This window comes from Ammospiza caudacuta, chromosome 1 (assembly GCF_027887145.1).
Source record: "Ammospiza caudacuta isolate bAmmCau1 chromosome 1, bAmmCau1.pri, whole genome shotgun sequence".
NCBI classification, from domain to species: domain Eukaryota; kingdom Metazoa; phylum Chordata; class Aves; order Passeriformes; family Passerellidae; genus Ammospiza; species Ammospiza caudacuta.
Genome location: NC_080593.1, coordinates 20849719 through 20862152, shown reverse-complemented (window position 1 = coordinate 20862152; position 12434 = coordinate 20849719). Strand labels below are relative to the sequence as shown.

General features: G+C 36.4%; 1 protein-coding gene across 5 annotated transcripts in view; it reads left to right on the top strand.

Moving 5' to 3' along the window:
- The window catches only part of LOC131567423 (macrophage mannose receptor 1-like), a 32044-nt gene that overhangs the window by 5900 nt on the left and 13710 nt on the right, over positions 1-12434 (top strand). For 2 of the 5 annotated variants that reach the window (XM_058819032.1, XM_058819066.1), the window contains 14 exons: positions 166-279; positions 1418-1564; positions 2514-2696; positions 3247-3404; positions 3818-3928; positions 5016-5131; positions 5587-5735; positions 6597-6796; positions 7102-7229; positions 7847-7934; positions 8531-8672; positions 10786-10824; positions 10921-11084; positions 12136-12203. In XM_058819032.1, the coding sequence (XP_058675015.1) occupies positions 166-279; positions 1418-1564; positions 2514-2696; positions 3247-3404; positions 3818-3928; positions 5016-5131; positions 5587-5735; positions 6597-6796; positions 7102-7229; positions 7847-7934; positions 8531-8672; positions 10786-10824; positions 10921-11084; positions 12136-12203 (1807 nt within the window). The remainder of the gene's footprint in view (positions 1-165; positions 280-1417; positions 1565-2513; positions 2697-3246; positions 3405-3817; positions 3929-5015; positions 5132-5586; positions 5736-6596; positions 6797-7101; positions 7230-7846; positions 7935-8530; positions 8673-10785; positions 10825-10920; positions 11085-12135; positions 12204-12434) is intronic. The other 3 variants (XM_058819049.1, XM_058819041.1, XM_058819058.1) reach the window with 3 other exon arrangements.

Below are 12434 nucleotides of genomic sequence, written 5' to 3'. Positions count from 1 at the left end.
GCCTCTATCTACAGAAAAAAACCTCTGAGTTTATTACCAGGAAACATGAATTCTGTACTGAGCTTACCAACCACTAGACATACTTTTACTATCTTCTTCTAAACTTTAGAAATGCTAAGTTTTCCTAGCAAATCTCGTTAGAATTAAATTCTTTTGGTTATCTAGATTTGATTGACAGCAAGAGATCCTCTCTCTGGATTGGGCTTAACAGTCTGAATCTCAACAGTGGCTGGCAGTGGAGTGGTGGCTTTCCCTTCAGATACTTTAACTGGGCACCAGGTAGTAATCTTTTTAAACAATTTTTGGGATTATAATCTGAGAATTATGCTTTTCTTCACTAGATATAACTCACAGAATTTCAAGCAGAAGACCTCAATAACCTCATCTCTAATCAGAGGCAGATAAAATAAAACACCCTAGTTGAGCTGTATGGTACTGGGAATGCCTCCAAGCCAGTGAAATCCTCTGAGTCTCTACAACTTGCACAGGGCTATCAGACCCTGCATCCTGCAAGGACTCAGCTGCCACTGAGCATTGCTCTTGCAAAGCCTTCCTCTTCACTTCCTATGCTTTTTCACTCTTCTCCTCTCATTCAAGAGTTCATGGCATTGACAGGTTATCTTTGAAAGTCAATTATTTCCAAGGCAACAGAAAATTTTCTGGTTGCAGCAAATTCTGAATAAATTTAGGTATAGCCCAACTTTCAGCCTTCCCAAGACTCAGAGGCGTCGCCTGCTGTTGCCTGGCACAGAAGATGAAGGGAAAGCCCAGAGCTCCTGAGTCTGGTGGAAGATTTTGTACCTTCTGTTGAGCTGGTGAACTCCTCAAGCTTTGCAGGGCTGAGAGGAGAGTTCAGCTCTCAGGTCACTGAGCCCACAGCCCCAGGGCTCCTGTGGCCCCGCACAGCGGCTGCGCTCATGAGCTGATCCTCACACTTCCCATTCAATGCAGAATTAATTTGTAACTTTTGTGGGGAAAGGGGAAAAAAGTAAGTCATCACACTGTGGGCCTCTCTGAGGAGAAAACACTGACCATTCCCCAGGGATAGTGTCCTCTGGAAAAACACCCTCTGGGGGTGTTGGTGGAAAAGGCAGGCGGAGGAGAGACAGCAATTGTGAGGGAATGTCAGGAGGTTCTGCTTGCAGCAAGGAGCAAATCTGCATTCAAATTGCAAAGGGACATGCAAAAAGGACCACTGTTCTGTAATCAAATGTGTGAATTATGCAATAAGCATCAAAAGAAATATTTTGATGTGTACTTCTAAATTACATTTCATTATCTCTGGTAGAAAATAATTGCAGGAGTGAAATAATGAGCCCATAATTGACACATGAAAAGGTGATCAGTAAATTGCTCTTTTAGCTGCTGACATAAACCCTGTGCTACATAAAAATAATTTGGTTTTTATCCCACGAAGGAAGCCCTGAGCCTGAGTCTGAAAAACTCTGTGCAGTACTAAACCCCAGAAGAGAGGCTAAATGGGAAAACCAGCCCTGTGAGCTGAAACTTGGCTATATATGTAAAAAGGAAAAATCTACAAAGGATCCTTTAATTCTACCATCAGGTATGTCAAGCAAATAAAAAACCTATTGATAAAGGCATAATTTGTGTCACTACAGTTAAGTTTAATGGCCATTTAAAATAAAAAGAAAAACAAGCATTGAAATTTGGTTTTCTGCTATGATGACAGGTACAGAACATAGCATATTTTTATTTCTTTAGCAAAATATATTTAAATACTGGAAATGTTCCTGGAGCCCACTAACCACAAAAGCATTTTTTACTTTATGTTATTATTCACAATTCCAGAGGCACTGGGTTAAGCCATAGAGTTTCATGAAAGTATCATGGTCTGCATGGACATGAAAATAAAGTTAGAGGCGCTTCACCCTTCCTGTAGTGCATTCTAATGGAAACAATGAGGTTTGTCACAGAAAGCTTGGGAAAATGGCATCAGTGGGCTCAGAGCAAATTCTTGATGGCAAAAAGATAGCAATCTTTTCAGATTGGCATAAATATTTCTAAAATTTTGATCTAGAAGATGGCAGAAAGGAGCTTCCTTTGGACCACTTTTCGGCTATACTTCTTTCTGGTTTATTTAGTGGGAGTTGGCATGGAAAGCCATCTGTGCAGAGAATGACTTGTGCTGCAGTAATAATGCCTTTCCTTTATGAAATATATAAATCATAATTAGGTGGGGTATATTGTGTGGAAATGCTGCTTATGAAATTCCAAAATATTCCTCTGGCCAGTGAATATTTCACACTAGTGAAGCCCAGTAACAGCTGGCTCCAGTCTTTTCCTCTTTTGTTTAAAAGCAGTTTGCTTTCTGTAAAAGTACCATGAGCAACAGCATACAGACTAAAACATGTGTGAGGAATGAAGTACTGCTTCTTTGTTACATCCTCCTTTTCATTCTAATTTGTTAATTAGCTAAATTTCAAATGTAATTGCAGTTATTCTAGACTTCAGTTTGCACCATTTAAAAACTTGAAATATCTATTGATTTTGAGGAGCTGTAGAGTCTGTTAAATGCCCAGAAGAATGGTTGCCCTATGGAAGTCACTGTTTCATGGTTCATAGAGACCCCAAAGAATGGAGAGAAGCCCAAATTTCCTGCAATGACAGCAGTGGTGATCTGGCCAGTATCCACAACCCTGAGGAGCATGGCTTCATACTGTCTCAGCTTGGCTACAGTGAGTATTTCTACAGGGCAGTGTTGGGTGCAAACAGAGAACTACACTACTAGAAATCTTACATCTTAAATCTTTTACTTAAATTTAAGTAAAATAATTATTTCTTGCTTTTTATGAATATTTATAGGGAAAGCCACAGATATATAGGTTAGAAAAACCTGAAAGCCAAAAACTCACAAGAGGAGTCATTATGGTCTTTTCATTTTCATTTAAATTATTTTCATTTTGATTTTCATTTGTTTTTCACTGCATGAAATCACTTGAGGGAAATAACAGCTCTAGTCACTGCAGCATTTGAGTGTATTATCTGCATCAGACACGTTGTAGCTGTAGATACAGTAATGTACTGATAAAGCTGACAAATCTCATTTCCTACTGGTTTTTTAACTTCTTGAAAGAAGAATGAGAATTACATTTTAAAATATCTCCTCTGTCTTTTATAGAGAAGAATTTGCATTGCAACATTGCAATTTCAGCTCATCTCCATAAAATCTTGCTCCCATGGACTGTTTCAACTTGGGTAATAACACAAATGAATTTCTGTTCTTAGGAGCTGTGGATGAGCTGTGGATTGGCCTGAATGACCTCAAAATCCAAATGTACTTTGAGTGGAGTGATGGGACCCCTGTGACATATACCAAGTGGTTGCCTGGAGAACCAACCCATGAAGTCACTGGCCAAGAAGATTGTGTCATTATGGCAGGAAAGGTGAATCACTCCATGTGAATCATGCAGTGTAGCACTGCACTATTTGACTTTTGGCTATATTTCTAGGGAGATTTTTAATGCAACTTAATATAATTGCTAAGTTGCATAGAATCAAAGAAAGTTATCTTCATTCACTCAGACATATGGTTGTTCTAAATTAAATTTAAAATGAAATTCCATATAAATAGTAAACGTTCATATCTGATTGTGAGTGTACATTATATGCCAAGCAAACCTTAACAGTCTGGCTGTGCCACTTAGCTTAACATACCCTCACCGCCAAGCTCAAATACCTGGAATCCACTAAAAAGTACAGTATTCACATTGAAACAGTATTTTGAAAAGAATGATAATGTTTCTAAAGTAAAAAGGTTCTGCCTCACTGATCTCACCTCTTCCCAAACTGCAACTAGGATGGATACTGGGCAGACAGTGCCTGTGACAGGAAATTAGGCTACATCTGCAGGAGAGACCCACTACAAGGAGTTTCTCAAACAGCAAAGACTGATCCTGCCTGCCTGAAGGTAAGAAGAAAGCATGACTGAGAATCTGGTTAGCAAAATTTCACAAGCTCATCCTGACATTGAAATGATCTTTTTTTTTTTTCCTTTTCATTCCTAACAAGTGTTATTGCAGAGCAAATTCAGTGTGATAATTTTCACCACATTCCCATATAAGGAATAATAATAAGTCAGGCCTATTACCTCTCAGAACTTTTTGTGAAAGGGGCTAAAGCCAATTCTGTGTTTGTCTGCATATTTGTTATATTGTTCTACAACCATATGTGGTTATTGAACATGTAGTAGGGACTGGTAACAATTCTGGACTGTGCAGCATGATACACGATGATGACAAATCTCACTACCGAAGCCAAATCAAGACAATAAAGTCCTTTTTATAAGTGAACTTGTTTTGAGCAAGTTATTGTATCCTACCCCTTTTTTCCCCTTTTTCTCCCTCTTTATACTTTCCTATTTACTCCTACTCTATATTTAGTAACCTTTCCCACAAATCCATATGGGGAACAGAGCTGAGACTCGTTGTGCTCAATGGAATTAAGCAGCAGCCAAACACTGAATACAGAGTTTATTTACCTTTCTTGGGTGCAGCAAGCAAATCTTGAGATGGTATAAAAGGCAAGAGTGACTTGGAATTTAGCTGTAATTTTGAATATTTTTGTCAGTGGTTTCTATGTTACCTCTTCAGTCAGACTTTTTAGGTGACCTGATGTATTAAATCAATTAATTAGTCTACTTACTGTTCCTTTAGCCTTGAAAACATAGGAAACTTGAGTCAGCATCTCTACTATAATACAGACTGATCTTTTTTTGTTCTGAGCAAAGAATAACTTTATTCATCTCTGTGTCACTGACTTTTTTACCAGTAAAAATTTATCCATTAATTTAAAAAAAGTGAGACTCATAGGCATTAAATGTTTTCTTTCTGCACTGAATGTTTGCTAAGCTGAATTTCTAATGGTACACTGGAATTCAGATTTATACATTATCATGTTATATTAAAAATATGTTGGCTTATGTGTATTCATTGAAATTCAAGTGCTAGAACATATGTTGTTTTTAATTGCAAGTTTATTTCATGTGTTCTTGATAGGGTTGGAAAAGATATGGTTTTTACTGCTACCTGGTTGGACACACCTCTGTAACATTTTCAGAAGCAAAGAAAACCTGTGAAAGGAGCAGTGGTTATTTAACAAGTATAGCAGACAGGTATGGAAAGAGTTTCAAAATTGTATATCTTATGCAATAATATTGGAATTTTAAAAAAGAGTTGAGAACTTTTTGGGAAAAAAACAAACAAACAAAAAAAAACCCTCCAGAATATCTTTTTTCTGAAGGAAAAAAAAATGAATAAACCTAGTATGGCTTTTCTTACTAAAAAAAATTTATACCTCAATGGTTTTTCAGTACTTAACTTTAAAAGAACAGACAACAGCAACTTTGGCTCTGTAAGGAATAGTCTTTCAGTATAGCACAGCTCCACCCCCTACTGCACCTGGGACCCAGTTAAACAATATATTCCTCATTAGAGGAAATTTAATGGAGAATCTATTAATTGTAGAAGTTTGAATCTATTCAAAATTCACTGTGTGAGGTTTGGATGCTGAGGAGTGGGAGATGGAAGGAAAGCTGGGCTTAATCCCATCTGACTCCTGTCATTTCAGATATGAGCAAGCCTACCTGACCAGCCTCATTGGTCTGAGCTCTGAGAAGTATTTTTGGATTGGTCTCTCAGACATGCGAGAGCAAGGGATTTTCACTTGGGTGACTGGTGAAGGTGTTCTGTACACAAACTGGAATGCAGCAATGCCTGGTACTCTACTGATGCCAAATGATTTTTGCCTTTTTCTTTTTATAGATTCTCTGTATTCTTTACACATATATTATGCTTATTATGATATTAGAAGCTAGTCCCAGTGCCTTTCCCTATCTTTTCCCTATGCAGAAGGACAAAACATATTCCAGAGCTCCAAGCCCCAGGAGATAGAAGGCCCCCATCCTATCTTGTTTTTTCTGGGAACTAAGGCCGAAAAATAGCGCTTCAACACATATTTTCATAAACAAAGTTTAGTTTCCATCTGAGGGGGGAGGATGTTCATAAATCTATGGGCCCAGATGGGATCCACCCCAGGGTGATGAGAGCTCAGAAGGGATGCTGAGGCCTTGGAATGGGCTGCCCAGGGAAGTGGTTGATTTACCATCCCTGGATGTATTTACAAGATATGAAGATATGTAGATGTGGCACTGATGGTTTAGTGGTGAACCTGTGTTAATTGGTCAGACTCTACAATCTTACAGATCTTTTCCAACCTAAATTATGCTGTGATTTTCTATGATGCCATGAAAATATTTATTTTCTGATTTCTCATTGTTTCCATGATCAAAATCCAATTGAGCAGAAAGGATGAAACCCTTTCCAGCCTTAGCAATGTGCTGCCAAAGCCTTGCCACAAGCGGGAGAGGAAAGAGGGAGGCAAGGAGCTGTTCCTGCACTCAGAGGGAAGGGACAATGATGAAGGATTTGCTGGTTTCCTCTTTTCATGAAGCTCCTCCTCTGACTGGACACTACACTTAATATTTCAAATAGTCTCTTGTAAATTAATTACATGAGCCATAAAAATGTCGAAAGAGCCTCTTTAAAAAACATTTCAACTTTCTTTTTTATCTTCTAAAGGGAAGGAAGCTGGTTGTGTTGCCCTTAGGACTGGAAATGCAGCTGGACTATGGGACGTTCAGAACTGTGAAGTAAAGGCAAAATTTCTCTGCAAAAAATTAGCTGAAAAAGTCACTGTTCCTGCTGTTTCTGAAACAGTTTCTGACTCCAAATGCCCCTTGGGTTGGGATACAAGCAATAGCACTAATTCCTGCTTCAGGGTAAGTATTGTTTTTGCCATAATCCTACCTGGGAAACAGGACAGCAAAATAATTGCCAAATTATTGCCAAACAAATAGGCAGTCTAAACATCACAGAATGGCACAATGTAGCAAGCTTTTACACACTATTCAAATATCACTGCAGCTTTCACTCTATCAATGATAAGTAAGGGCATCCAATTACTTTTGAATCCATATTGTCATGGATAATTACAATGGAAGGTTTACTTATTTTTCTTATGCAAGACAGCCAGCAGATTTATGTTTAGCACACTGAAAACACAGTGTTCTACCTGCATCTACAGGGTTTTGTGAGAGAAGAAGACCAAAAGAAAACATGGTTTGAAGCCCGAGATTTCTGCAGAGAAATAGGAGGAGACCTGGCTGCCATTAGAAATGAAGAAGAGCAAACAGTGATAGAAAACTTAATAAAGTAAGCAAGCAAACTGTCTAATAATTGATATTTTGGAATGACAACACATGACACAGTAATAAATAATGGTACTATTGTTTTGCTCCTGAGATAATTATTTAAAAATCTATCTGGTTTTCACCGTAACAATAAGAAAAGTAAGTGAGAAAATGTCTCATATGAGTAATGTTTTCAAAGAATTTTTGGAGCTCCTAAAATGTCACAACCTGCAAACATTTTAAATTCAGATAAAAACCAGTCCAACAACAGAATTTGTTGAATGTTTCACCACAGATGCTATTCTAAGTTTGCTTAGTGAATAATTTTGAAACCAAACTTTGTCTTCTAGTACCCTGAACATTTTATTTCTGAGAAAAAACCACTATAATCACAACATCAATGCAGAAAAATAACATGCTGTGTTTTCAATACAACCATTTGCAGAGCAGGAAATTTTAAGGTGTGAACTTCATGTACTTGCCAATCGGAGTTTGCTGACCAACAATACTTTTTGTTTTAAAAATTTCTGCATTGAAATGTTCAATAAGTGTCAGAGTTATTGTCTCATGTAACTTATAAAATTGAGCAGAGCTAACAACATAAATCCTCTTCAACTTTACATTTTTTTCATACTCTAGAAAGAAATCCCCATCATTTCAGCCTTTCTGGATAGGTTTGCATTGTTTGGATCCTGATGGTGGAGTTTCCTGGAGTGATGGTTCTCCGGTGAGTGTTTCACCATGCCAGTTTCCTTCTGTGATGACATTTTTCCTGTTGAAGTTTCCATGACTTGCGTGTGTAAAAGGTGTATAAGAATTTCCAAAAATGCCTATTTTGCAACTGGGTAAGTCTGAACTATTATTCTTCATACTAGATTGGAAAAAAACAAAAGGGGCAAATAAACATTGAGATTATACTATTACAAAAGTGATAAAAGACAAAGGACAGCTTTCAGCTACAGAAATGATTATTGAAGTCACAAATTTATGAGAAAGGTCTCTCCTGATTTTTCTTAGTCTCTGGTGATAAATTGCCAGAGATTTTTCCTGCTTTTTATTTATAACTGGACTCATTTGAGTCCAGTTTTTGTGGGACTGCTACAGTCTGTTAGAAGCTGCATAAACTCAGAGCCCTTCTTTCCTCTTGCAGAGTGTTTGTAATTACTTTAGTAGCTCACATTGGCTTCACAGCCAAAGGAGGAGGAAAAGGAGTGGTTGGAAACTTTTGCTCTACTTCTCATTCCTGACAGAGGACAGATTTTCCCCTGTAGATTAAAAAAAAAAAAAAAAAAAAAAAAAACCACAGGTGTGTTTCCTCTGTAGGTGAATTATATAGATAAAACAAGATACTATTTTTATGGTGCTGCATTTCAAGATTGTGGAGCAATCAGTGAAAATCCTTCCTTGTCATGGATTAAGGAGCACTGTGAATACAGTCATAACTGGATTTGTGAAATAAAAAAAGGTAGGTTACTTTTTACTCTAAACTCACCTTATAAAGAAATTCAAGTTAAATCCATTCTATCATAACAGGAAACTCTACAAGCAACATACTGGTAGAAAGTTTTGTTTATTTCACAGGAATTTTGCACACAGAAAAGTAGGTCAAGACCTTTGGTATACAAGATTTCAGCTGTTAACAATAAATTTTTTGTTTCATTATAAAAAGTATATTCCATGATAAGCTTTACTAAAATTACACTTCTCTATGTAATTGTCTAATAATAGAAAATATGGTGAAAGCAATCTTAAGAGCTTACCATGCAGTATTCACTGCTCTGCACAAAAGCAGATTTTTGTCAAAACAGAACTTCTGACTGAGGGAGGAAGAGAGGACTACAATTCAAACTAAAAAAAAGATAAAAAGAAGAAGAAAAATATTATTTTGAATTTCCATATCCTTTGTGAAGTGAAACTTCACTCCTCTGCTCAAATGTTGGTACACAATGGCGCAGTAGCCACCTACTCTAAATTAAACAATACTACCAGCATTACAGAATCAGTCTTGTGGTAAGATGACATGTAAAGACAAGCCTGTAACAACAGGCCTGCTGTAACAAGAAGATAGTAATGAAAGCTTCAAAATTTAAGACAGTTTCACATCTTCATCACATACTAGTAGAAAAATCTCTACTTCTCTGTTTTTGTTTTTTTTTTCTTAGCTACTTTTGGGAAAATATTCAGTGAAATTAGAGAGGAATACTATGTGTTGGGCTGCATATTTTACTTCCCATAGTAACAGCAATGTTCCTCTGGTGGCTCCCTGGGCTCCTTCACACTAGTTTCAATTGCTTCTTCTCTAAAAGACATAATTTCTGTGCTGCTGAATTATTCAAAGCAATTTTCTAACCAAGGCACATAGTCTCAGCTTCTTATACCTATAAAACAATAATCATAGACCTCTATCTCAGAGAGATGTTGTGAAGATATTTTTCCTGTTAAGTTCCTTTGTGAGTTCTCACCTGCATAATCACCACGGCTAAAATTCATTAGCAAAGTGTCAATAGTAGCTGTTTACTGTTAATTAGTAGTAGCATATGAATGGCAGAAATTACAGCCTGAAGAAATTGCCATCATTAGTCAGCAGTGCAGAATGGCATGCTGAAATAGACAGATTACTTCATACTTCCAGAACAGATATATTAGGGTTTTTTTCTTTTCAATCTTGTAACAATTTTCTTTTTAAGTTTGCAACCAATCATACAATAGATTATTTTTAAAAGCTGACATATTTTTTTTTAACCCAAGCATATGTTCATACACTTAATAAAATGTAATTACACATACAGAAACACAAACTTTGCAATAAATTCCTGTGGGGGAAAAACATAGAATCACAGAATGGGGTGAGTTGGAAAGGACCTTAAAGATCATCCAGTTCCAACCCCCAACCTTTGACCAGGTTGCTCAGAGCCCCCTTCAGATGGCCTGGAGATTATAAATGTGACATTTGTTTTACACTTTTATAGCGCTTGGCCTTAAATGTTTAGAGAAACATTTCTCCAATATCACGCTCCATGTGATGTGGAAATTTTTTGTTTAAATTATTTTTCAAAAAATAGTAATGTAATTCTTGCCAAAGCAGCTACACAGAAAAAAGTTTAACTAACAAATAAATACTAATAAAAAGTTACATACAAATAATAAATATAAGTATATGTAAAAAAGCAAAAATTTGTTTAGTATTTGAATTTCTTGTTCAAATACAACACAATGTCCATAAAGAATTGTTCAAAGTCTACCAGTGTTGGAGTATTTTCTCTGTTTAGTGTTCTTTCAGAAACACATATTCATTCAGACTAACTTCAGCCATCCAATTTAAGCAATATTCAAGATATACAAGATGCACTTATCAAAAATCTACCAAGACAGAGATGTAGGCCTGTAATGCATCTTTTATTCATCAAGCATCCATTTTTAACTTTGCACCAAAGATACCATATAATTATATTTTGCATTGAATATATAAATGTGAAAAGTTCATAGACATTAAAATAATTTCCATTAATTGAACACATACTGGCTCAAAGTTTGGGAAATATTTTACATCATCTTATTTTTATCCCATTTCATTACAGGGACACCCTTGAAACCAGAACCTTTGGGCCTTTCTACCAGTAAGCTTCTATTTGTTTTCACTTACCTGAAGGTGGTGCAATGTAACACCACCAGCTTTGCGTAAACAATGCAGAGATTTCTCTTCTGTCTTGCAGCATATGAAGTCACAGAAGATGGCTGGATTGTAAAAGGAGACAAACAATATTTTTTCAGCCCAGAAAAGACGTCTATGGAGAAAGCCAGAACATTCTGCAGAAACAACCACGGAAATCTTGCTACTGTTGAAAATAATAGTGAAAGAAAATTTTTGTGGAAATACGTAAGCGGAGATTTTGTTGAGTTATACACTGCATGATTTATATACCCTTTGTACATATCCTCTGCTTGTGAAGTACGGAAGAATGTACTTGTTGCATAATATTACCACTTTTACCAAATATTACTACTACTAAAATTTTATTAGGATTAGGTTTAAAGATTCTATGAAAAAAAAAATTTATTCTACTAAATGAATCTTCACTTCAGGGAAAAAAAAACATGTAAAAGAATTTAATGTTTACTCAGATAGTATTGTCTATTTTAGTCTGAATAGAGTTCTGAGCAAATAGATAAGGAGCAATGAACCGGCAGGGTAGGTGTATTCTCAGCAAACTGTCCTTCTGGCAGGGTGGTTGCCTCTACTCTGAATATCATATACTAGAACCCAGTGTTGCACATAGATCAGGCAGGCAGCAGTGTAGCTTTGATGGTCCTGGCTGATGGTCATGCTGCTCTCCAAAACAGCTTTTCAAAGAAAGGCTGGTCCAAGTCAGACTGATCATTCCAACAACTCTTCATGGATCAGTTTTCCTGTTCCATGACTGAAGCATAGCAGGGGAATGCTGACAACTTCATAGCATGGATGGTACCTCAAACCTCTGCCATAATCCTGCTTGGTTTGCTAATACCAACACAGCCACACAATCACCTTTCTGAGCCACACTATTAGATGTTTGCTTTTATTGTGTGGGAAATGATATAACAGGAGGAGAGCTCAGACAGCTTGAGACTCAAGAATTACATAGCTGCTTACAACTAGGAAAGGATCAAAAAATCTATACTTTATGTTTTTCTCAAGTCTTCTATGACCTTTTCTTCTTAAATTGAGAACAGAACTTTGAAAGCTTTGATCCTACCAGTAATTCAGCCAAAAATGGGAATGCATCAAAAAAATAATAATAAAGCAAAACTGTAAGTTTTACAGTACCTCAGGTGAGTGTGCACAAAAAATCATTTAAAGAATATGTATTCATTTATTTTCTTCTGTAGAAAAATATTTACACTTTTTAATAATATTATAAAATTCTAATTTATTTATTTATTATGCTTAGATCTTAAAAAATGGCAAACTGAACTCATATCTCATAGGATTAATCCAGAATGCTGATGAACAGTTCAGGTAGGTAAATAAGCTTCATCAAGATCCATAAAGAGCAGTTGTAGGAGTATTGTAATGCCAAAGTTCCTTCTGGAGGAACCACTGCAAAGGAGTTAAATGCAGATTCAGAGAGTGATAATGCTTGTTGGAATGTGTGCTCTCCTTCAGTTAAACTACATTGTACAAACACAGTTCTAAATGGAAGTTTTGTATGCTATGAATATGTTGAAAATATCTGTTAAAAATAAAGGT